General features: G+C 34.1%; 1 protein-coding gene across 5 annotated transcripts in view; it reads right to left on the bottom strand.

Annotated features, from left to right (window-relative positions):
• Positions 1-7,647: 7,647 nt before the first annotated feature.
• LRFN5 (leucine rich repeat and fibronectin type III domain containing 5) overlaps positions 7,648-26,678 on the bottom strand; it is a 250,800-nt gene continuing 231,769 nt past the window's right edge. For 2 of the 5 annotated variants that reach the window (XM_059181987.1, XM_059181988.1), the window contains 5 exons: positions 24,193-25,597; positions 20,784-21,496; positions 14,037-14,080; positions 9,351-9,402; positions 7,648-8,032 (listed from right to left, as the gene is read on the bottom strand). In XM_059181987.1, the coding sequence (XP_059037970.1) occupies positions 9,382-9,402; positions 14,037-14,080; positions 20,784-21,496; positions 24,193-25,577 (2,163 nt within the window). In that variant the 5' untranslated portion in view covers positions 25,578-25,597 and the 3' untranslated portion in view covers positions 7,648-8,032; positions 9,351-9,381. Of the gene's footprint in view, positions 8,033-9,350; positions 9,403-9,461; positions 9,600-13,540; positions 13,660-14,036; positions 14,081-20,783; positions 21,497-24,192; positions 25,598-26,678 lie in introns of all 5 variants that reach the window. The other 3 variants (XR_009355650.1, XR_009355649.1, XM_059181990.1) reach the window with 3 other exon arrangements.

Raw genomic sequence — 26,678 nt, 5'->3', positions numbered from 1 at the left:
AAATGGGTGATGAGAATTAAGTCTTAAAACTGGATTTCATTTAGGAGGACAGAAATGAAAGACTAGGTTACTTTATGATGTAAGAAAGAAACCAATGATAGTTTGGGTTGTAAACCAGTTAAATAGATGTGACAATGAACATAGTGAACTCAAAGTAAATTCATTCAATTAACAATTAGGGTAATCAAATTTGTGAGATTGAAAAACATTCTAAAACCAATCATATCATCAAGAATGTATAACAATTGTAACTTATATATACTAGCAAGCAGTGTCTTAAAATATATGAAGCAATGCTGGACAAAATTCAAAAGATAGACAGTACTACAGTAACACTTAGAGACTTCAATAAGCCACTTTTAAAAAAATGGGTAAAAGTGACCTTACATAAACAAAATGAATTATAGGAGAATACTAGGAACAACTGTACATCAACAAATTAGATAGCCTAGATGAAGGTGATGAGCTCCTAGAAACACATAAATTACCTAACCTGACTCAAGAGTAAAGAGAAAATCTCAACAGACCCATAACAATAAAAAAAATCAAATAAATAACTCACAACCTCCTAACAAAAATACTCAAGGCAGATGACTTCCCTAGAAAATTCTATTAAACACTAAATGACTTCACACCACTTCTTCTCAAACTCTTCCAAAAAAATAGAAGGAATATTTAGAAGGAAAATAGAAGGAAACACTTTCCAACTTATTCTGAAGGGCCAGCATTACCTGATACCAACATCAGATAAAGACACTACAAGGAAATAAAACTACACACAATATCCATAGTATATAGAGATGCAAAAACCTTGACAAAATACTAGCAAAACAAATACAACAGCAAATTAAAAGATTTATACACCATGACCATGTGGAGTTTATCCTAGAGATGCTAAGGTTATTAAAAATAAGAAAATCAATGTAATATACCATATAAATAGAATGAAGTTAATAAAACAAGACACATGATAATCTCAGTGATACCAAAAATCATTTGAAAAAAAATATAACAGACTTTCATGATAAAAACACCAGAGACTAGGAACAGAAGGGAAATTTCTGAAGACAATAAAACCCAGTTTTAAAAAATCCACAGTCTATATCTTACTCATCTTGAATGACTGAAAGCTCTCCTTTAAGATAAAAAATAAGACAAGAATATCTATTTCTACCACTGCCCTTCAATATTGTGATGGATTTCTAGAAGGAGCCATTAGACATAAAATAAAAAGCACCCAAAATAGGAAAGGAAGAAGCAAACTATCTTTATTCACATATGGTATGATTCTATACACAGACATCCAAAAGATTTTGTAAGAAAGTTACTAGAGCTAATAAACAAATTCAACCAAGTTGCAGGGTACAAGAAATTATTTGTTTTTTAATACCTGCAATGAAGAATCCACCAAGAAATTAGGAAAGCAATTCCATTTACAAGAGCATCAAAAGAATAAAGCACCTAAGAGTAAATTTATTTAAGAAGGTGAAAGAGTTGTGTAGCAGACACTATAAAACATTTTTGAGAGAAATTTAAAAAGACAGAAGTAACTAGAAAGACATCCCCTAGTCATGGATTGAAAGTCTTAATATTGTTATGATGTCAATACTACCCAAATGATCTACAGGTCCACTCAATTCTTATCAAAATTCTAACTGCTATTTTGCAGAAATGGAAAAGCCAATTCCACAATTCATTTGAAATTTCAAGGAGCCCAGAGAAGCCAAATCATCTTGGGGAAAACAAAACAAAACAAAACAAAAAAACAAAGTTGGAGAACTCATACTTCTGGTTTCAAAACTTACAAAGCTACAGTGATCAAAATATTGTAGGGGACGCCTGGGTGGCTCAGTGGTAAGCCTCTGCCTTTGGCTCAGGTCATGATCTCAGGATCCTGGGACTGAGCCCTTCAGTAAGCTCTCTGCTCAGAGGAGAGCCTTCTTCCTCCACCTCTCTGTCTGCCTCTCTGTCTACTTGTAATCTCTTGCTCTGTCAAATAAGTAAATAAAATCTTAAAAAAACAAACAAAGGTAGTGATGTAAAGACATACATAAGATCAATGAAATAAAAATAAACACATCTGTGGTCAGCTTTTGATAAGCCTGTCAAATACATTTGATAAGGGAAATATAGTTTTTCTACAGATGATGTTGGGTCAACTGGATTTTCACATCTATAGGAATAAAGTTGGAGTTTTACCTGAAAATGTATACAAAAATTTACTCAAAATGTATCAATCACCTAAATGTAAGAGGTGAAACCATGAACTCTTAGAGAAATACATAGAGATAAATTCTGGTGACCTTGGATTGGGCAATGAATTCTTAGATATGACACCAAAAGCACAAATGCAAAAAAAAAAAAAATGCATAATAGGACTTCATAAAAATTAAACATTTTTGTTCATCAAAGGATAAAATATCAAGAAAGAGAAAAGCCCTGCAGAATGGAAAACAATAATTGCAAATAATATATCTGAGAAGGGTTTAATATCCAGAGGATATAAAGAATGCTTTCAACTCAATAACAACAGATAATCCAGTTTAAAAATGGTCAAAGTAGGGGCACCTGGGGTGGCCCAGTAAGTTAAGCATCTGACTCTTGACTTCAGCTCAGGTCATGATCTCAGGGTTCTGGGATCAAGTTCTGCAATGGTTCCATGTTCAGCGGTGAGTCTGCTTAAGGATTCTTTTTCCCTCTCTCCCTCTGCCCCACCCCCTACTCTCTCTCTCTCTCTTTCAGATAAGAAAAAATGGGCAAAGAACTCGAGTTGATATTTCTCCAAAGATATGCAAACGGCTGATAAGCACATGAAACGCTCAATATTGTTAGTGATTAGGGAAATGCAAATCATTATCACAATGAGATATTCCATACCTACTAGAATGACTGTTAAGAAAAATTGAGAATTATAAATGTGGAGAAATTGGAACACTTACACACTTGTGCATTACTGGAATGAGTATAAAATGGTATAGTCACAGTAGAAAACAGTCTGGCAGTTCTTCAAAAGTTTCAACATAAAATTACCCTATAACTCAGCAATTCCATTCCCGAGCATATAGTTAAAAGTACTGAAAACTGAAACTCAAATATATACTTGAATAACAATGTTCATTATTGAATTATTCACAGTGCCCAATAGGTGGAAACAACACAAGTGTCCATCAAAAGGTGAATTGAGAAGCAAAATGTGCTACATAAAAAGATGGATATACGCTTCAACATGGATGAAACTTGGAAACATTACAGTAAATGGAATAAGCCAAACACAAAAGGACAAACATCGTATGATTCTCCCTGGTATGAAATATCTAGAATAGTCAAATTCATAGAGAATATGATTAGAGTTCACCAAGGACTACGAGAAGGGGAATGGGTGTTATTGCTTAATGGCTACAGATTCTATGTATGGGATGATAAGAATGTTTTTAAAATAGTGGCAATGAATGCAATTTACACCAAAAGTGGTTAAAATGTCAAATTTTATGTCATATATATTTTCCACACTAAAAAGATAGTTTTATAAAATATCTGATGTGGCTAGTTTCCTTATATATTATAATTATTTATCAAATAAAACAATCCTGTGCTAGGGCCTTTTACTTTGGTTGTACATAATATATTCTTCATCACTTGAATTTTTAGGCACATATACACACACACACACACACACACAAACACACCATTTGATAAGTAGATTTATGATATATCAGTATAAGTACATTTTGGAATTAAAAAAGGAATAATTTCCTAACATATGGAAAGCAGAGTAAAAGTAGAAATAATCTGAATATATTTTGGACAAAATGAACTAAGAATTTGTTAGAAAATATTCTATAAATATGAAAGGGGTGTTATATCATTGAGCAAACAACAAAAATTTGTAAAACTAATCTTAGAGCTACTAAGTTACAAAGAGGAAAATTTAAATTATTTGAGTTTTCATTTCCAGGTGTAAGTTATTCCTTTCAATACTAACAATAGTGCTTTAGTATTAATCTTTGGTTCGATAGACCATGGGTTTCAAAAATCGTGACTGTAGATTTTCAAGATACAAACTATAGTTTTCAAGCCATTTTCATGTGTCACAAACTGTACCTTTCCTGCATTCAACATATTTTTGATTTTCTTGTGTGTTTGATGTAATTTATATTATGTGTAAGATATGTCACAAGTTGAACTGTAAATATTCATACTATTATATGTTTTTAGCAGCCGGATTACTTCAATATTACCCAGGATTATAGAATAACAGGAAAATGGAAGTGGTCTCCAATGTATATTCAATAGCTTTACAGTTGAGACGTTTTACTATCTATTAGATCACCCTATGATGCTAGAAGCTTAACTAAAGAAATCGTTTCTTCTTATCCTCAAAATATGTCATCACTTTTTTTATGATCTTTAGTTTATGATCATTATTTCTAGTTATTGGTGTACATAGGTGTTCTCTTAATTTCATAGTATAAGAAATAAATACCTGGGGCACCTGGGTGGCTCAATTGGTTAAGCAGCTGCGTTCGGCTCAGGTCATAATCCCAGTGGGACTGAGCCCTGCCTCGGGCTCCCTGCTTGATGGAGAGCCTGCTTCTCCCTCTCTTGGCCTGCTGCTCTGCCTACTTGTGCTCTCACTCTCTCTCTCTCTGTCAAACAAATCAATAAAATCTTAAAAGAAAAAAAAAAAAAGAAGAAGCAAATATGTCCTTAAACAATGGAATAGTGTACACTTACAAAATCAGAGACTGTGTCTTAGTCTTCCTTAAAAATGGCATTTCAGACCTTAGCGGAAAAGCTTTCAGTTTTTCTCCATTGAGAATGATATTTGCGGTGGGTTTTTCATAGATGGCTTTGATGATATTGAGGTATGTGCCCTCTATCCCTACACTTTGAAGAGTTTTGATCAGGAAGGAATCAACAAGTCAGGAAATGACAGATGCTGGCGAGGATGCGGAGAAAGGGGAACCCTCCTACACTGTTGGTGGGAATGCAAGCTGGTGCAGCCACTCTGGAAAACAGCATGGAGGTTCCTCAAAATGTTGAAAATAGAACTGCCCTATGACCCAGCAATTGCACTATTGGGTATTTACCCTAAAGATACAAATGTAGTGATCCAAAGGGACACATGCACCCGAATGTTTATAGCAGCAATGTCCACAATAGCCAAACTATGGAAAGAACCTAGATGTCCATCAACAGATGAATGGATCAAGAAGATGTGGTATATATACACAATGGAATACTATGCAGCCATCAAAAGAAATGAAATCTTGCCATTTGCAACAACATGGATGGAACTAGAGCGTATCATGCTTAGCGAAATAAGTCAAGCAGAGAAAGACAACTATCATATGATCTCCCTGATATGAGGAAGTGGAGATGCAACATGGGGGCTTAAGTGGGTAGGAGAAGAATAAATGAAACAAGATGGGATTGGGAGGGAGACAAACCATAAGTGACTCTTAATCTCACAAAACAAACTGAGGGTTGCCGGGGGGAGGGGGTTGGGGAGAAGGGGGTGGGATTATGGACATTGGGGAGGGTATGTGATTTGGTGAGTGCTGTGAAGTGTGTAAACCTGGTGATTCACAGACCTGGGGATAAAAATATATGTATATAAAAAATATATGTTTATAAAAAATAAAAAAAAAATATAAAAATAAAAAAAAAAAAAAAAAAAAAAAAAATGGCATTTCAGAAAGAGGGGCGCCTGGGTGGCTCAGTTGTTAAGCGTCTGCCTTGGGCTCAGGTCATGGCCCCAGGGTCCTGGGATCCAGCCCTGCATCGGGCTCCCTGCTTGGTGGGAGGCCTGCTTTCCCCTCTCTGACTCCGCCTACTTGTGTTCCCTCTCTCGCTGTCTCTCTCTCTGTCAAATTAATAAATAATCTTTAAAAATAATGGCATTTCAGAAAGAGAAACTAGATGCACCAGGAGGGCCTCATTACTCTTGTTTGAATGTGTGCATAAGGGGAAGTTTTAAATTTAGGTGTGGGGGATACAGGGCAAAGATTTGAAATGATTAAGTGTCATTTTAGTTCTAATACACTTGAATTACATGAAAAATCATGTTCTTTGTAACACAATAGCATGAGCATCCTAGAGAAGTGAGGAGGTCAGGCTTCATTATCATCAAGAAAAATATCAGAATAGACAAGAATCAGGCCCAAGGGAAAGGGGGAGATACAAACAGGAGAATGCTCCTAAGGAAAAGTTAGCAGGTTTTCCCAAGACCTTAAAAGGTTAAACTCTGCACAGAGATCCAGGAAAGCCATTTGTGTTCCTGACACTTCGTATTTGAGGAGAAAAGTTGTAGACAACAGGAAGGGATCAGCAGATGGATTGCTCAAGTTGTGTCTTTTTTGTCACCTTTGCACCAAAAACATCTATCCATGCATATATACGCGTACACACACATAAACAGGATTGCTCCAGGGCATGAGAGTTGCCAGGAAACAGAGAGAATGAAGCCATTTGCCCAGAGTCACAAATTAACTACATTTCAACTCAAACTTGTTGCTTCTATTTCAAGCATGGCATTGTATGTGTCTGCAAGCAAGTGGGTGAACCACTTTAAATGGTTTTAGTTAGGCTCTGAGCACAGATTCCAAGTGCCATCTAAAGGCTAACATTCTATAACTTCTCTTTGGATATTTAGATATTTGTAATAGTCTAAGAGACAGGGAACAGATAAGCTAAATTTCTTGAAAGACAGTTTCCTGGCTCCTTAAAAGCTTTAAACAACATATTGCTTTTAAAAATCACTAACTAACAGAACTATAAAGGAACAGAAACAAAATCTCTAATGTTTGAGATGTTTGAATCTGAATTCAGATTCATATTTTTTTTCAAACATTTTCAAACATTCAAACACATTCAAACATTTTTTCAAACATGTTGAATCTGAATTCAGTTGCTAGTGGCAATGCTAATACTATTTTTAAATTAAACTTATTGCTTACACCAAGTACAGTGGTAAGTCTACATACATTTTCAAATTCTACAATATATCTCCTGTAAGAATATGGAAGAGTGGGTAACTGACCAAATTTGCTCAGATCTAGAATTCAAACTCAGGTCTGCTTGATAGCTAGACCAGCCCTTAAATGCTAGGCTTGGATACTGCCTACATTTGACTATATTAACATTTGCCAGCCACTGAAGATGTCTTACTCCTATTTTTGCTGGTGTTAAATCAGGTATTTGTTCTTCTTTATTTACCCTGGAATTGTGCAAAATGGGTTAAATGGGCACTTACAATGAAATATAAAGCTTGAAACTAAAGTTTTAAACCTCTTTGTCCCAGTTCTCCAGAAGCTCAATGAATCAGTTTGGATTAATTACCATATGTGCCTACTTTGAAGCTTTCTGAAGTTCTCCTAGGAGAAGAGATCCCTCATCACCTTCTGTCTTACACTGAAGCATCAGATTGCTGTAAAACTTTTAAAATAGCTGCACTGCTCTCCCACAGACGTGGGTGTACTCTACTCATGGCAGAAATAGGTCCAATATTATAAAGCAAATTTGATTCCTTAAGGTTTTGCATTACATAAATGTAAAATAGTATTATTAGTTCTTACAGTCATCATTGCACCATTCATACTTGAAGCAATTGATACTTCCACAAATCAGGCACTGTACAAATTCTGTCATAGTAAAACATTTATTTGTTAAAGTGATATAGATTATTCAAGATTCTACAGTCTTAAATCATGGATGGCAATGTAACATGGACTGATACAGAACTCGATGCCAATGTAGGCTTTTCTGTTTCCTTCTTTAAAAAAAAAATACTTGTAGGCCAGAAGAAAACAAAAATTTTGGCTTTTAAAGGGGATGAACCATGGTCTGATCGAGCCAGTTGTGCCAGCATCAGAGACTTCTGCTTCGGTTCCTGTGGACAATGTCTTCTAGGGCACCAGTTCAACAATGAGCCTTTGTGAATTGAAACGCCTTAATTTTATCCAGTAAAAATATCAGTGGCAACTTTTTTCAGGAGAGAAAGAAGTAGTGCTCTTCAGATTAACTCCAGCCTCTGAAAAGGAAAGAAAAAAAGAAAAGAAAAAAGAAACAAAGAAAGAAAAAGAAACAAAGAAACAAAGAGAAAATACATAGGTAATAAGGCCATTGTGCCAGTAATTCAGAAGTTACTAAACTATAAGCACCCTGGCAGGAGTTTATTGCTATACAATACAAGATACACCCTTAAAAGCCATCTAGACGTGCACATCAGCTCTTACAATGTTGCTTGGTAACTTCCAATTCTGAATATGTAGAAGAATCTCATTTTAAAAAGGAATCTAAATGCATTCAGCCTAAATAGTTAAGTAAGTCAAAGCCAAATTGTGGAACAGCATTTTCCCTTTCTTTGTTTTTCACATTTATATTCTCAAGGAAAATAAAATAATGATTTGTTCATTAATGCATGTCATTTAAATTTTAGCAAATAATCATGCTGGCTTTAAAACTATGAACATATTAGACCAATTTTGTTCATCACATATAAAATCTAAGCGATTTCCACTTCTCAAATAGTTTGTTGGAGGTTTTGTATCATATTGAAATTTTATAAAATTTAATTATACGTTAAATGTTAGTGAAGACTATTACTCCTCTTCATAAATTAGTTCCTCACTCACAGAAGAAACAAATGTGTAAACTGACAATGACTTACAAGAAAGGCATTCCATAGTTAATGTGATTTTGAATAAAATAATATAAAACCATTTAAAATATTTAAATATCAAGCTGTATAAATATTCTTCCTCTAATGTGGGTTCTCAACATCATAGATTTAAGATATGTCTATAAATTCCATCTTGAATAGAGATGAAAAATGATTTTTGATAAATACAGAATTTCATAAATATGAAGTAGAAGTAATTTTTGTCCCTTCCCATTCAAAAAGAATTATGTTTACAAGTTGGAGGTTATAAAATGCATGGCCCAGATGAATCATGAAATATGGAAGAATATTCTATATAAAAATGCTGATGTAGAACATATTTGGTGTAGAAAAAACTTCATGTGATAAAGGTAAGAAAAATATTGTAGAAATGTTTCATTCAAGAAAACATTTCATCTGGGGGCACCTGGCTGGCACAGTTGGTAGAGTCTGTAACGTTTGATCTCAGGTTGTGGGCTTGAGCCCTACGCTGGGTGTCGAGATTACTCAAAAATAAAATCTTTTAAAAAAGGAAGGGTGGAGAAAATATTTCATCTGACTAGCTGAATAGCTGCAGTTACTTTTGGCACAAACAATAGTCCTTGAAAATTATTAAACAAAGGATTTACACAATGTTCAGAAACTTAATAGATAATAGATGTGTAAAGTATTTATAAAAAATGATTACCTTGGAAATGACTGAAATCTAGATCTCATCATCATTCTTTACCTGGAATGTTCTAAGAAAAACACCGTGACATCACTTTAAATTACAATGGGATTCTACCTAAATTCCTACCTATTGAGTTCATAGCATAGCTTATTTCGGTGAAATTGCATTACAATGAGTTTATTTCTGTTTGTATTTCCAAGTATATGCTTCTTTTGACAGAAAAAAGATGTAGTTGTACTATACCAAAGTTCAAGTTTCAGGAAGCTGTAATATAGAAAAGACTAAATGCAAATAGAAGAAAAATACAGTGCACAATATAACTAGTTTGACCTTAGAAATAATAAATTCTTCCAGAATAAAAAACTTTTTTAATATCAAGTTAATGAGGGGCACCTTGGTTGCTCTGTCATTAAGCATGTGCCTTTGGCTCAGGTTATGATCCCAAGATCCTGGGATCAGCCCCAGCTGGGACTCCCTGATAAGCAGGGAGTCTGTCTCTTCCTCAGCCCCTCCCACCTTTGCGCTCTCTCTAGCTCTCTCTAGCTCTCTAAAAAAAAAAAAAAAAAAAAAAAAAAGTGAAGTTAATGATTATTTAAGTTTACATATTTTAAAGAGATTCATTTCTACGTTACATGAAAAAAACCTATTTTTTAAAAGATTTTATTTATTTATTTGACAGAGAGAGATCACAAGTAGGCAGAGAGGCAGGCAGGGAGAGAGGGGGAGGCAGGCTCGCTGCTGAGCAGAGAGCCCAATGCTGCCAGATCCCAGGATCCTGGGATCATGACCTGAGCCGAAGGCACCCCTACATTAAAAATATATATATATATATTAACAAATTATGGAATTATGGCTTTTATAAAAGCTGTTAATTTCAAAGACTAGACAAGTAGCAATCAGTTTTGGAAACTGCGGTATGAATTCACCTGTCCTGAACCTATAACTATGACTGAAATGATGACATAATGTGAACCTGCATAAGAAGTTGTATATGATATTCAAAATAACACTTTTTACTTCACTAATCAATAGACAACTCTCACAATGATTTCATAAAGATCTAAACATGAACACAAATTACAAGAGAATCACAAAGGGAAAATCAGACTATAACAATTATCTAAAATGTTACAATGAATTTGAGATAGGCTCAGGATGTTTTGATAATGGTCCTTATTTAACAGTGAAAGGTATGCAAATATTGGGGACAGATAGTTTTATTAACAGTACTACAACGAAAAAAGGAAATTAAACTATCCAATATTAAAAGAAGGAAAAATGTCCTGATGTTGAATGAATGGTGAGAAAATGCTGTTACTGTCTTTACTCTGAATGCAGTTAAGAACAATTCTTATCTTATATTATTTAGGATATCTAAAAAAAGAAGGAAATGATTTCTAAAAGTCATTCCTGATACCATGGTTCTAAGTTTTACTGATTTACTGTACTGTTCAAGCAAATGTCAAAAATGGGTTTAATTATTATAAAAATAGTTAAAAGTTATCTCCATATGTGTATATGTGCCTATTCTATCACTCTTATTTTTAAAAATTTCACTTAAAGGTAATATCATAGCAAAAAACAAAGCTACAGAACCAAATACTTTATAGTATTAATTTTTACTGGGAAATAACATTGGAAATATATCTGGATCATACATACAAATTTGCTTTGCTGTTTAGCTCTTATTTCATATTTTTTCCTAACCCTATGTTAAATGTTGCTTTCTTTATAATCAGCATTACTTTTTATTCATTTATACCTTAATAGTTTCTCTTAAAAAATTGTCTCTTTTCATAGTTATTGCACCTGTAGCAGGGGTTTTATGACAAATTTTAAATTTGTTAAATACCTTAATTGATACTATGCAGAATAACTGGAAGTCAAATCCATTAGAATCAGGAAGCTATTTTCTTAAAGGCTAGTGCAAGCAATTGTAGATTAAGGGATATTTCTTGTGCATACGTATACACACACACACACACACAGTACACATATTTTGTTGGTCTGAATGTAGCAAATACTTTTCAAGAAAGTGTACTTAAGAAATTTTCAGTGTAAATGCAACTAGGTAGGGGAAGCTGGGTTAAGTGTATTAAGTCAGTTAAGTGTGGGACTCTTGATTTCGGATCAGATCATGATTGAGTCCCCTGTTGGACCCTGCACTCAGCGGGGAGTTTGCTTGAGATTCTCTCCCCCTCTTCCTCTGCCACCCTCCATTTTTCTAAGTAAATAAAAAAAATGCAGGTAGTCAGTTGTTCCTATTTTTAATTTCTAAACATGGCATATGAATTGTTTTACAGATTTAACAATCTTTTCAAACATAAGGTTAACACATATAAGTGCCAGTTTACACATAATTACCACCAGTTATTATTATCAATGTTTCTTCTTTGTTCTCAATTCATCTGAGTGTGATTAGGATTTTAAGATTTTATTATAAAAGGATCATATGTGATATATTAAATATTTTAAGTTCATTCTATTTCTATACACATGCAGGAAAGGTCCTAAGGAAAAAAATTGGCATAGGACATATTCTGGCTAATGGAAATGAAATAAATGTATTAATTCTTCACCCTTAGGGAAAAAAATGATCTTAGCAGATACCTCAGTATGACGAATACCTACACCACTAACTGGATGAAACCTTTCTGTCTTCTGTATACCTTCTTACTAGAATTTGATGCTATGTGAGGGACTGTGGTATAATTAATTTAGTAAGGTTGCCATGGAAATATTTTGTTATGTTAAAAACAAAAATGTGTTGTAAGGTGTTTTTTGTTTGTTTTTTGCTTACTTTTGAAAGAATATTTTATTTATTTATTTGAGAGAGAAGGAGAGAGAGAGAAAGAGGGAGAGAAGGAGTGAACCAGGGGAAAACCAGAGGGGGAGGGAGAGAGATAAACAGATTCCCCACCGAGAGTAGATCCCAAGTCAGGGCTCAATCTAAAGACCCAGAGATCATGACCAGAGACAAAACCAAGAGCTGGATGCTTAGCTGACCGAGCTACCTCGGCACCCCAGGTTTTTTGCTTACTTTTATTGTATATATACACAGGTAGCATTTTAATTTAAATTTAATGCAATGGGCAGCATCCAAAATTTTGGAAAACATATTTGCCCTTGGTTAGGAAGCCACATTTGTTACCGACCTGTGGAAATAAAAACTTAAAATAAAAATTTATATCTCTTCCTCCCCACTAAGGAGCTGGGAAGCTGGAATCACAAGCTCCACCTCACTCCCCTCACACCTGGTGAAGAACTGCTGACCATGGGAAGGGCACAAGAAGACATGCACGATGGTCAGTCTCTTCCAAGGGGCTTCACTGGTTGTATTGAGAGGGGTAGAAATGATAGGTCTGCTAAGGCAGAAATCATTTGCCAAGTACCAAGAACAGTCACACTGAGGTTTCATGATACTTGAATTGATAGTTGAAAAATGACTTAGATTGACTTTCCTGCTTCCAAATCTTGATAAAACATTTAGCACCATTCTGGACAGTGCCTCTGATAGATCAATCATTTACTTTCTAATCCCTTTCTAAAGATACTCTCTTTCAGAACAGCTAGATGTCCAAAGTTACAGGATAAATGAATTTTCAGAAATCAAAGGCAAAGAGAGAGGCCAGGAGAGAAAGAGAGGTTCAGAGCGAGAAAGGGACACACTGGGTGATGATGAAACAATGCACCTTCACGCAGGTCAGTTCGGTACACAAAAACAGAACACGAAGTGTATGCCAGACACTGGGCTACTGATTGTTTCTAGTGAGCCATCTGTTCATTTTTTGCAACATGGGATTGGGATCCTGAACTCAGAGACATGATGCATGAAAACTATGGTGATTAATTTGGGAGTGGAATTCATTAGGGGAAACCCTGAATGATTGTCAAAGTTATTATCTTTTAAATACAAAATGTATTTTAAAAAAAAAAAAAAACAACCCTACTTTTACCCCTAAAAAATTAAATCAGTGGCCTTTTTTAGAACTTTTAAAAGCAGAATATTTTTTCTGTGCCAAACCTTGAGCAAATGGCTGATGCTTCCAGCTGTTTGAACAGATTGCTAAAGTGCTATTTTGCTCTGGAAACACACTTTCTGATCCAATTAAAATGCAGGAATCAAATACTCATTTGAAACTCCCAAAAAGGAAAAAAAAAAAAAAAAAAGGAGAAGAGTAATCAGTTGCTGACAAAAGGAATACCATGAATATTTCAAATGTAGTCTTTTGCTCCATTTTATAGTGGCTTCATTCATTTTGGATAATACTGAAACACTTCTGTTCATCCACTTTCAGGGAGGCATAATGTATCATTTCAGCTCCTATTAGGATGTAGAGGTCAAGGATAGGAATGAATACATTCTTATCAAGCTACTTTGTTCACACTGGGAAATATTTGTAAAAAACGCACATTATTATCATGCATGAATAGAAGACGGACTCCAAAGTCACATTAGTATTCCCTGTATCCTTACAGTATGGATCAGAAATGTTCAGTTAACCAGAAAGATGTCTAAATTTAGCAACTGGAAATTCATTTAACCAAACGGAACTTTAGTTTGTACCATTGAGTACTGAGTAAGTTTTAATGGGAAGTTTCAAGAAGCTACATAAGCTTGCAAGAAAATTTTAAAAAATTACTTTTAAAAGAATATACCCACTTAATGCTGTATTATGAGACAGGTAACAAAAATCTCACCTGTGTTTCCTGGACAATCTGGTCAACATTAGTCAGCAAAGCATCTGGGAATAAAATTTTCAGTGTCATAAACAAATACACAAATTCCATTTTTAAGAAATTGATCCTAAAACACTTCTCACTGAAATCTTGATAAGATTTGTCTTAACAGAGAATTATCTAGACTTTTATCTAGATAATCTAGATATTATCTAGACCATTTATTTATTTATTTATTTATTTATTTATTACTTACCTGTTCTTGGGCAAATTGCAATTGACTTTTGTAAATACTCTGTAGTTGTCTATGGCTACTTCCTGATACATAATACTATAAAAGTAGAATTTTTAAAATATTGTTCTAGTTGCTGAAGTGAGTAATTACTATGGAATGTACTCTTCTTCAAAGTGTTCAAGAAGTGAATCAGGCTTCTACTCATTTTTCCCTACTCAAAGTTAACATTTCAACAACAGAGCTGTATATGATTAATATGGAAAGATACACCAAGGAAAAGAGAAACCAAAACAGGAAACATGGCTTCACTATGTTCAACACACAGAGTATTAAATGATCATTTACAAAAATCATTATTTAATAACCCCCAAAATAATATCAAGTTTTATGAAGTACCCAGTATCCTCACATAAAACACTAATGTTCTATATGCAGCCATTCTGCCTTTTAAATGTCCATATATATGTTCCAGTTGGCTATGAATGTTTCATACCATTACCTAGCCCTGCATAGCACACATTCTATTTCTTTCCAATATGTCCTCTTTTCAAGCAAATAATCTTAGTATTTGCTTGAAATATTCAAGTATTCATTAAGAAGTGACACAATGATAAGAAAAAATATTGGGAAAAAATTATTCTCAGGGTTCACAGATAAGTGTGATGAGAAGAGAACAAAATATTTTTTTTATAGAGCTTCCAGGACAAATATTCATAGAAACTTCTAATGGCCTCTGGAGATTAGGTTTTACATGAAAGCAATAATAAGACATGTTCACAATAAACAGAAAAAAATGTTTAGGAGATTACATTATGGTAGAGCCAACATAGGATATTTCATAAGCCCTTCATGCTACTTGAATAATTTATTGGACATACTCTGAGCAGAACCACAATATCTATCTAGTTCCTGTTTCAGGCAAGATCAAATGTACATCGACTTCCAAACACAAAATGAAAGGGACTTTATGACTTTCCCGGAATGTATTTGAAAAAAAAAATTAATTTTTTTTCCCCAACACTTTCACCCCATGGCACTTTTATTGTAAAAAACAGAATGCCAGCAGTTTAGTTAGTAGAAAAACTATTCAGTCTACTGAGAGGAATGACTCTCAAAGTCTATATATATGGATTTGTCACCTAATTTTATGTCAATTTTGCTTTCTCAGATGAAATGGCATAAACATTGATACTTCTACAAGCCTAGTAAAAAATTTTAATTTTTAAAATTCATGGACATATTTGAAAATGAGTGAATTTGAGAAGAGTGAATGAAATTAGACAAGGTGTAGAGATCATTATCATCAGGAAGTTCAGAAAAATAAATTTCTTCTAGAGAGTTTATTTCCTGTTGTAATCTTATACAACTAAGAGGTATAGCTTGTACAGTTATTCTGGGAGAAGTTCTCTGGTTGTTAGCCCATATAAATATAACTTTGCTCTATCAATTACAATCTGTGTTGCAGGACACAAAATTCTGATTTTAACTGATTAATCTGATAAGCATACCTATTAGTATATCTATATATTGCATATATAGATACATAAGTATATACCATGTATATATTTTACCAATGGTAACTTTCTATCTTAAATTTTGACTTTGAGAAATAGCTGACAAAATCAGAAGACAATGGTACACTATTTATTATACTGACTGCTTGTAGTATTTGATAAAATTGCAAATACATTACCCTTATTTAACAAGGAAATTTCATACTTAACTAGACTCCCAGGTAGAAATTGCTACCTTCTGTGTCCCACACTTCAGACAATACCACATTTTTAGGAAGACTCAGTCACAGTAATACTTTTACAGTTCTTTCTATATTAAGTGATCCTCTGTACTGCTATAAGAATGATTAATTTGTTTCCGAAAGAAAACAAACAAACAAAACCCCCCAAATCTGAAAAAGTAAGTGTATGTATAGTCCCAGCATACATTTATCTAGTGTGGGAGGAAAAGGACTCAACAATCTGAAAAGACTGAGCTCTGAAACTATTACAAAATCCCAGTCATTCCTTTTGGTTACTTTCTCTTTTTTCTATGAAATTTTGAAAATAAGATATTTCTTATCCTTAAATTTGACTCCCCCAAAATGCTTCACTCACAACCATTATAATGTAAATAATAATAATGACTATATAACTATGATGAATAACATCATTAACTATGGAGGATAAGAAAAATATCCTTTTCTTATCCAGCCCACCTCTGTGCTGAGGTCCTTTCCCCAAGCACCACAAAGACTTACAGACAGAAGCATCCACATTCACTATTAAAGAAGAAAGTCTGAACGCTTCGTGAAACACGAGGGATGACTGAGCAAGAAAAATAGATAGTCTTCATTCTGCATAATATCAACGAACATTGTTTTCTTAGCATCACAAAATAGAAACGGAGTTTTGTCATACCAATAAGAAGGTGGGTTCAGATCTGCCGTCCTTGAAAAATGCCCCCATTTGCCTTTGAAATTCTATGTTCAATGAGATGCTTTATGCTTTCTGTACTTTTTTATTTTTAATAAACTATTGGCATTTAAATGATTGTTGTTAAGCTTCTCATTGTGAATAACAGGGGAAAAATAGGAAAAATTCAGAACTAAGAGGCAATTGTTGTAGATCTTGTGATAACTGCTCTAGTTTTTTACCTTTCTAAATGAAATATTTAGTTTCCTTTCAGTGATGTGAGCAAATAAAATAGAATTTAGTTTGGAAGTAAGTACTTTGTGAGTACTTTAAAATGAAGGAGAAAGTACTTCTCAAGAAAAGATAAAAAGAGATTTCTGTAGATAAATGGAATACATTTTTCTTTTAATTTCTCAACTCCTTGTGGGAAAGTATGTATCATTCAAATAGACTTGTTATGTCTGTAAGTGGTTTACAATAGTTCTACAACTTCTATTCTAAAAACTTTTTAGTAAAATATATCTACAGCTAAAGTCAACTGTCTGAAAGCTAAATTAGCTTATTGTGGCCTCAACCTAACTAACTACATTTAATGATCCTAAAAAATATTTAGGAAATAAATTGGTTCCAGTGAGGGTATTACATAGTTAATTTATTTATTTAATATACTGCTGTTTCGGTCTATTTGTAGCATAAAAGTAAATAGTATCCATCAAACCAAACTTTGTTTCCTCTTAGGATCCTAAGGCAGCACTGGATGCTTCATCAACACTTTACGATGCTCAAATATTACATATATTAAATAAAAAAGACCTACTTTAATAATAGTTGGACATTTCCAAATTGGGGGATATTTATCCAAAAGAAACAAAAACAACACAGGAAGACATATAATTAAAAAAAAAATGTTTGAAGCAAATATCTGTAAATATATTGCTTGTTAGTTGTCATATTGAACAACCTGAAACTATTGTGTAGAATGGCTAAAAATAAAAGAAAAATAGTTTAGGACATGGAAATAAAAAACAATATATATACCTTTTACATAATCAGCAACAGCAAACCACATGCTTTGGATCACATACACACAGTTGGTTAAATGCGAGGTGTAAGAAATAACAGAAAGAAAAACAATGAGACATAGAATTTCTTGCTTATAGTAATAAAATACCTAGATCACAAATCAATATTGTGCATATAATCAAAGTTCTTATTACTGCACCTTCCTCACTGGCCCCATGCATTTATTTATTTATCTATCCATTCACTCATTCATTCAAATAACTACTGTGTTTCGGAAAGTATACCAGGTATGCTTACTAACCCCCAACTGTCCCATAGATTTATTTTTCAGTCACTTCACACTGAAACTGCCCTGAGCAAAAAGGTTTTCATACACTTGTAAACAAAAACAAAAACATTTGACCCTCTTGATAGGCCAACTTTTGTTGATCTCTCAAAATATAAACTTTTTAGAAAGACAGAAACATGAGCCTTCTTATCATTTCTAAAAACAAGTGTTCATGCATTTGGTTAATATACCTTGAAAACAGTCTTGTAAAACTAATAAAAATTTAAATGGTTTCAATGACTTTAGGCAAACAATAAATTTCACATGGTAAGATATTATAAAGTTCTAAATGTTTATAAGAAATAAAAGATATGGAATTAAAGTTTCATTTGAAACATAAGCAGAAATTGATTTTTAAAAATACAGGCAACTGGAAAATATAAAATAAGCTAGTCAGTAGCTTGGAACAGATATGCTAAACTGTAGCCTTACTGCATGATTTCAGAGCCTCCTTGTCCACAATCTTCCTAATGCCAGAGATTTCTTCCTTTGAGATTCACTTGCTTAAGTCTCAAAAGCGTGCGCGCGTGTGTTTATATATGTATACACACACACACACACACACATTTGTGTATATATATATATATGTAATATGTATATATGTATATGTGTGTGTGTGTGTGTGTATTGGGGACTTTTTAATACCATATATGTAAAAACTAGGAAAGGGAGAACCAATATGCTTTTGTCAAGCAGCACCTTTTGAAGAATTAAGTAATGATGTTAATTAGAAATGTTAAATTGGGATTAGAACATTATTACAGAAATAGTATTGAAGATACACTTCACTCTGTGTAATGCTTTTGATTTTACAAAACACGACTACACACATAATCTCATTTATTCCTCAAAAGAACTATACACTTGACCCACAAAAGCGGATTCGATTTTCAAAATGTGAAAGGAAATCTTTAGAAAGGGAACAAGGACAGAGGAGGTGTTTATGAAACACCTACGATAATACTAGCCCATTAGATAATTTTTTTCAAGATTGGTGTGGAAGATAATCTCTGACTGCTTTAACGTTACCTGTGTCTGAATGTCATCATGATAAGTCATGTATAAGATGTGCCTGTGTCAAGCTAAAATTAACTGAAATTTTTACATATGCCTCTAGTAGAAGAAAATTACACTAGTGACTACTATTCCTTATCTGTGTTTTAATATTTCCAAGAGATCTGTAAAAGATAATGAACTTACTCTGTGTTTTACTTACTCCCATGGAGCATGTTGTATAAGTAAAGTACAAATCTTCATATATTATGGCTAACATCTTTTGTGCAAGATACTCATGTGAGCCTTATTTTCAGCCTCCCACCCCAAACATCAAGAACGTCTGAAGGTTAGCCTCATGTACCAATCTTTAGTAAAACACCATCAAGTTGCAATATAATGTAAGATTTTCAATGAGTAGATAGGAACATTTATCTATAGACCTTGATTTTAATGAATATCCAGGAATGCCATATATCAAGGAGAAATATCCTTGTCTGATTAAATTTAAGATTTTGTTTAATGATAGATTCCCCCTAAGCTGAATGATTTCTAATTAAATTTCATCACAGGTTTTGGTTAAAAATAAATGCATTGACCCTAAGAAGGAAACATTCCAACTGAGAATTACAGGCAGAAGGGAAAAACAAAACCAATATCTGGTTAATGAGCAATGACTTTCTATTGCTTATAAATGTATTACGAATTCCATTAGAAGTATTTTTTAAATCTCACTTAGTGATAAAAATAAACATTCCTTTAATAAAGGGAGACTTGTATTTTTGTCTCCCTTTGTAACTTGCTTAAAGAAAAATATAAAACTCATTCATTCTGCAAATGTGTACCGAATGAATGAAAACACATTCCTGTGCCCAGGGTAGCAGCATGTAGAATCTGGCCTGTGACTTAAAACTGAACTGGATAAACAAACAAACAAACAAACAAAAAAACAAAACTGAACTGGATTTTCTTGATAAATACAAAATCCCTTGAATTTCCTTTTGCTCCCCACCAAAAAAGCTTTGTCATGGTGAGAAATACCATAAATCCATTAAGGTACCTGAACCAAGAATGTTGTTTAGAAGGTACCTATTTTAACACTGTCTGGGTATACTTGAATATTTTATTTTAAACACCATAATAACACGGAGTCATTCTTTTTAATATCTGCCTAAAAACAAATGCCACCATCCTTGAAATAATATATACAATCTACTCACTGAAAAATGCTAATCAGCCTGGGTGGTCCTTTGTAAAACTGGAGGAAATATCACTATTTAGGAAGAATTCCGTTTCTGGTGACAACCTTTATTTTGTGTTCTGCTATTGTAGAACCTGGAAGCCAGTCCTAGGGCAGGGGAAGGCACTGCTCTGTCATGCTTTTATCCCTAAACCATCCTGTCTGTTACCTTCATATATTAAACTGTACCTAGGAGGTTTATACACCTTGGCTCTATGAGGCTTGTATCAGAGAAACAAAACTGGAATTTCAAATTCCAACTTCCTATATGAGTTTTCAAAATAATTTCTTCATTAAAAAGAAATAATAGGTTACACAGTGCTTTCCAATATCCACTCAGCATCTGAGAGAGTTGATTTTCCACTATGCCCGTCAGAACCATTGGACTGAATTAGCATCGCATTCATAGACATGCTTCTTTTAGAAAACAGTCCACACGTGTTCAGTGAGTTACTATAACAATAGTATTCCTTTAATTCTCCATTCAGGGAGTACCTGTGCCTCGCTCTGGATCTCTCAGCAGGCAAAGTGAGAAACTTACTTGGCTTTGAATGTGCTCTTTTAGATGAGGGCCCCTCTGTGACAGAATCAGGAGGTCGACTAGCTAACTGCAATGCAGTTGAGTTGTTCCTGTTAGTGTTTTGGGACTCAACATTTGTGACAGCTTCATTCTGTGGTTCGGCACTTGGCTTTGTGCCAGTCTTTCTTTTCTGCTTTTGGGACACAGAAGCACTTGAAGTCCAGGTAGGAGGCAAAGCAGAGGTAGTGGTAGAGGAGTCCTGACTTGAACAAGTTTCTGAAGACTGTATCACATTGTCACTGGCAACTTTACAACACTGAGCATTCTCTTCATGTCCCACAGCTTGTTTGGACATGGACTGGGGCAGCGTGACACTGCAGCCTTGTATCTGAGCCCCATTAGTTTGAGAGTAGACATTGCTGACCTTGGTGACCTTGTGTTGCCCGTTATTGTTACAAACCTTATACCGGATCATGAGGATGATGATGAAAACCAGCACGGATGCTACAATTATTCCACCAATAATAATAATCATGGTGCCTCCCAAAAACTGGGACTGCATGAAATGGCATCGCACGTAATCCTGTTCCGTCGTAAACTGGATGCAACCCACGACTCTTGTGGCAGTGAGGGAAGTGATGCCATCATCATATATTGCCAAGACACACAAGTCATACATAGTTCCAGCAGCCAGGTTATTGACAAGAAAAGTTTTGCTCGTAGGAGGTATCATTCTGAGGGACAATGGAATTTGTGTTAATATTAAAAACAAAACATATAGACACACAGAGCCATTATGACTTCAGTCCTGTTTCAATTTAGTACTTATTAAGATAAGCACATTTATAACAGACATGAAATTTGGGAAAAATGATCTAATCTTATATTTGCCAAGGTAAAACAGTTCAAAGTCATTGTTGTATTCTGCATTGTATTAATGGTGCCTGCACCATGCCTTGACAAGCTTACTAATTACATTGCTTGGCAAAGCAGAACTCCTAATAAAAGCCCCTGCTAAAAAATCATTTATGACAAATTGCTTTTGAAAGGTGTGACTGTGACATTATCTGACTACTAAACAAATCCATTTAGCACTTACAACACCTCTGTGACTAAAACCCAATTTGAAGAAAGGGAAAACACTGACAATCACATTAGAAACCAGAATGGAAACACGCATCAGAGTTTTTATTTTCCAAATCAGTTATAAGATGCTATGGAATGGTACCCAGTAAACCTATCTTTTGTAACTACGATAATTACTAAGATTACAGTACTTTATTTACAGATCTTAGTCTACTCTTAATGCCGTCAACACTTGGTTCCTAGCATGTTTTTAGCTAAAAATGACGTTGATGGGAATGTATGAGAAATATTATCCTAAAAATATGAACAGGGCAAGGCTGTTGATCAGAGCCTAAATCCCTCATCCCACCCATTATGGGCTGATGAAATTATCTTTAGAACAGTTGCTAAAGTTTGATAAAAGTTTACAGATACCTCTGAATCCATTGTATCACAAAACTCTTCTGTGGGTGCTTTCTTCCACTACCTTTTTTTCCATAGCAACCAAATATGACCTAAACTAAGATTTCACGCAGAAAAAAAAGGCTTGAAACTGTATTTTCCTTGGAAGGAATTTTTTAGGACATTTGAAAACTTGGCAATGCTAATCTATTCTACAACCTAAACAATGTGTTCTAAATGAACCAGGAAAGTTTTAGGTCAGAGTATGTACTTGTGATTTGTGATTAAAATCACTAACATTTAGTGAGTGTGTGATAAGTACCAGGCATTACTAAGCACTTTATATACACTGTAATTTTTTTTTTCTGGAACACTATAATTTTTATCCTTACAATGACTATATGAGGGTGGCATTACTATTTTATTCATGACAAACACTGAAGTCAGGAAATTTAAGCAATTTTCTGAAGGTCACATAGAATTTTCTTGTCATGGAAGGATTAGGATTTTAGAATTTGGAATGTAGAAACTGGCCTATGGCTATACATATATACAGATATATATACACACACACAATGATAGAAGCTACAGGAAGGTGAGGGGGAGGGGTACCACTCTTCTTTGACAATGGGTTAAATACTGGGTAACCCAGGTAAAGAACTGAGTATGAGAAGGACAAACTACTTTATGTTAATATGCATGCTTCAGAGTCTATATGATCATACATTTAGTGATGAGAGGGATATTAGAAACCATTTACTTTAATCTCTTGCTTTTAAAGATGAGGAAATTAAAACTCAGCCATGTAGAACTTTGCCCAGGATCGATCATATGGCTAGCTGGGCCAGTTTTGTTTTTTTCTACCAGCCCATGCTCATTTTAAAAAAGTTCTCTCATCTCCATACATGAATGAAGATCAAATTATCTTCAAGAATTCATCTGGGTATATAAGAATTGAGTTGATCTTATTTCAAAAAGCTTCAAGACAAAAAAATATATATATATGTATATTTCAAAACCACAATTTTATATCATTTCTTAGGACTAATAATAGTCTATCATGAGTGAAATTATATGGAGAGGTAAAAATGTATATTTCCAACTGAAAATTGGACAAGATGTGACTATAAATCAATGAGGCTGAACTTCAGAAAAACATACCAGAAAACCTATAGTCAGACACAAATTCTCCATCGGATTCCTTATGAGGAGATTACGTACTTAACTCCAGTGATACTTTCACTGCTCAAAATATTTATAAACTTTCTATTTGGAACTGTCTTAAGAACCAGTGTATATGAAACAATACACATGCACATAACTCAATTACTCAAAAAAAATCAGTCTCATTATTTTATAGTTACATCCTATTTTTTTGACCAAAAATGGCAATACCCATCTTGATCACCCACCTTATTCACAAGACTTGGCTCCAAATGGCTTTTGCTTGTTTCCAAAATTCAAATTCACCCTCAAAAGACGAAGATTTGCCACCACTGAGGATATTCAAAATAGTATGACGAAGGTTCTAAAGATAATTCCAAAAGTGCTTTGAGCAATGCCAGCATCATTGGGATAATGGAATAGCCTCCCAACGTGACTTCCTTGAAGGAAAGAACACTCATGTGGATGTGTAAGTTCTGGTATGTTTTTGAATTTTTAAAATAAATCAATCTTGTTCTCTGATAGTCACATCTCTTAGATGAGGGGAAAAAAGTAAGTAAGCATAATATTAAATATAAATTTGAACTCTCTAAGAATAACACCATTCAAAGTATTTCCCCACAGGTAATCTCCTTTCACAAACCTTACATTACACACTTTAAAAAAATGGAGTGCTATAATTACAACACAGAGTAGCACTGTCAATTAAAACAAAACAAAACAAAACAAGTCAGTAGTACCATAACAAGCCCTAAGTAAGATGCATAGTAAGTATAAAAATTTGGTTAATTTTTCTTACCTGTAAACAAGGGTGTCATCATAAGTACCATTGTACTGGATTTGGAACATACGTATTCCGGGAATATTCCTTTGAAAATTAAATTTAAGTAGTGCGGTAGATGATGTCGCTTCTGCTACTACAATTTTATCTTGACTCATTTTAGTATCACCATTACTACTGCTTGCATTAGAACCTGACTTAGTAGAAGTTGAGATATCTGAAGAACCCGGATCAGGCTCATGGATATGATTTGTACTGTTTAGTAAGTGAGGGAGCTTAATTATATGAAGGTCCACTGTTTGTGTTGCTTCCCCAGCAGGATTAGAAGCAATGCAGGTAAAAGCACCTGTATCCTTTACGGTTGTTATAAGAATATCAAGTGTTCCATTATCATACACCAGAGATCTTGTTGCATTTGAAATCAGCTTCCCTTCAGGAGAAATCCAGTGAATTGCAGGTTCAGGGTCCCCCCTGGCTTTGCACCTCAAGGTTGCCCTTTGACCTTCCAGGACTCTCATCTCATGTGTATGACGAGTAATGAGAGGAGGCTCACATAAAAACTCTTCCTCAGGAATTGACCAAAAATAGCGACCAGTTAAAAGTGCTGGAGAAGCACAAGTCTCTAGGTCATCTTCTCTGGACAGACGCCGCAACCACAACAATTCACAATTGCAATGCAAAGGGTTTCCACCAAAACTTAATGCAAAAGTTGATGGGCTGATTATTCCTGAGGTTGCTAGTACCTGAGCTCGCTGAAAGAGAGGGTCAGGTGGTAGCTTCTGCAATTTATTTGATGTTACATCTAGCCGAGTCATCTTGTGCAAGTGGGAGAAAGTCCCCTTAGGAATGTTATCAATCATATTGTGATCCAAACTAAGGGTGTGCAGGCTAACCATCTTCTCAACAGCATCCCAAGGAATTGTTTCTAAATTATTGTAGGACAGATCCAGCTCCTCAAGGGCAAAGACATCGTCAAATGCTGTAGAAGAAATTAAAGTCAGTTGATTGTTGTTCAGTATCAAATGATGGAGATTGGAAAGCCCACTGAACATATCATTTGTAATTTTAGTCAATCTGTTGCTATTCAAATGCAATGCCCTCAAATTTCGTAAGTCGGCAAAAGCATGAGGTGTAATAAAACTTATTGTATTCCTGGATAGAGTCAGGTCCACCAAGCTGGTCATATTGGCAAAATCTTTCCTTTTAATATTTGTAACAAAATTGTCTGCCAACCGCAGTTCCACAGTTCTTCTGTCAATGTTTGGTGGAACAAATAAAAGCCCTTTCTTGGCACAAAGGGTTGCGAGATTAGGAGACAAAATCTGACAGACACAACGCTTTGGACAGATCTGAGCTCTCACTGCTATGCCAATGAAAAACAGATAAAAAAGAAATTTTTCCATTGTAGATCAGATTTAAGAGCCTGTAAGAAAAGATACAAAATGCAGTGTTAGCATCTAATCATTTCACTAATGTTCATATTCCTACTGGAATAATCCTTTTTATGCAAACTGCAATACAGAAACAACTTACTCATTTGTTTACTTAACAAACAAGTATAAAATATCTACTCTGTATTGCAGGCTATATTGACACTAGGATGAAAAATATACCATTCCTGGCCTCATGGGACTTAAAATCAAATGGGGGAAAACAAATAAGCCACCAGATTATTATAATTCTGTAAATTACGTGCTATTTTTGAGATATGTCCAGGGTACTCAATGAATGCACAAGAAATGTGACCTTCAGCGGAGACTGGAGGGAAGGAGTTAAGAAACTTGCCCCAAACCTTGAAATACATCTCATACATTTAAAAGATTAAAGATATATTTGAGGATTTGCAAGTACTTCAATTTACTGAGTAGAAACAATAAAAGACAATATTTGTTACTGTTAACTTTGTGGCATGGTATTTGAAAGTAAATAATTGTCCATTAAATTTTACTCATCTTTACAAACGATCTTGAGTATAGTACAACTTTCACAACTTAACTGCAAATAAATACTCTTCTTCTCAAAAATAAAAAGGCTAAAAGTTTACCACAAATGCTCTGAGCTCCTAAAATATTAGAATATTTTATTTGACATAAAATTGGTTTTTAAAAGATAATTTATGAAAAGTAGTCGTCAAAAGTCTTGACAGTGAGTCGCAAAAGATGCTATAATTCCATCTTTTCTTTAAAAATCTTAATGTATTTAAATTTAATCCAAATATAATTTTAAAAAATCTTGATAGTTTCATTTTCCAGTTTAATCTGAAGTATTTGTTCTTGAAATTAATCATCAAAAATTAAAATACTAATACATATGCAATCAAAGTTCTCAGAAATTACATGTGGTTTTAATGCCAAGAAAAATAGCTAGAGAAAATCAATCTTTAAAAGATGAAAATATAAAATATGGAATTATTCTAGAAATAAAGTGCCTAGTTTTCTAAATAAAACATATTCTTATAGTTTTGATTTATTTTATGCCTATTTTATATCATATTCAATGTGGTT

This window comes from Mustela lutreola, chromosome 7 (genome assembly GCF_030435805.1).
Source record: "Mustela lutreola isolate mMusLut2 chromosome 7, mMusLut2.pri, whole genome shotgun sequence".
In the NCBI taxonomy this organism is placed as follows: Eukaryota; Metazoa; Chordata; class Mammalia; order Carnivora; family Mustelidae; genus Mustela; species Mustela lutreola.
Note: the sequence above shows the minus strand (reverse complement) of the source record. Positions and strands in the feature narration are given on the sequence as shown.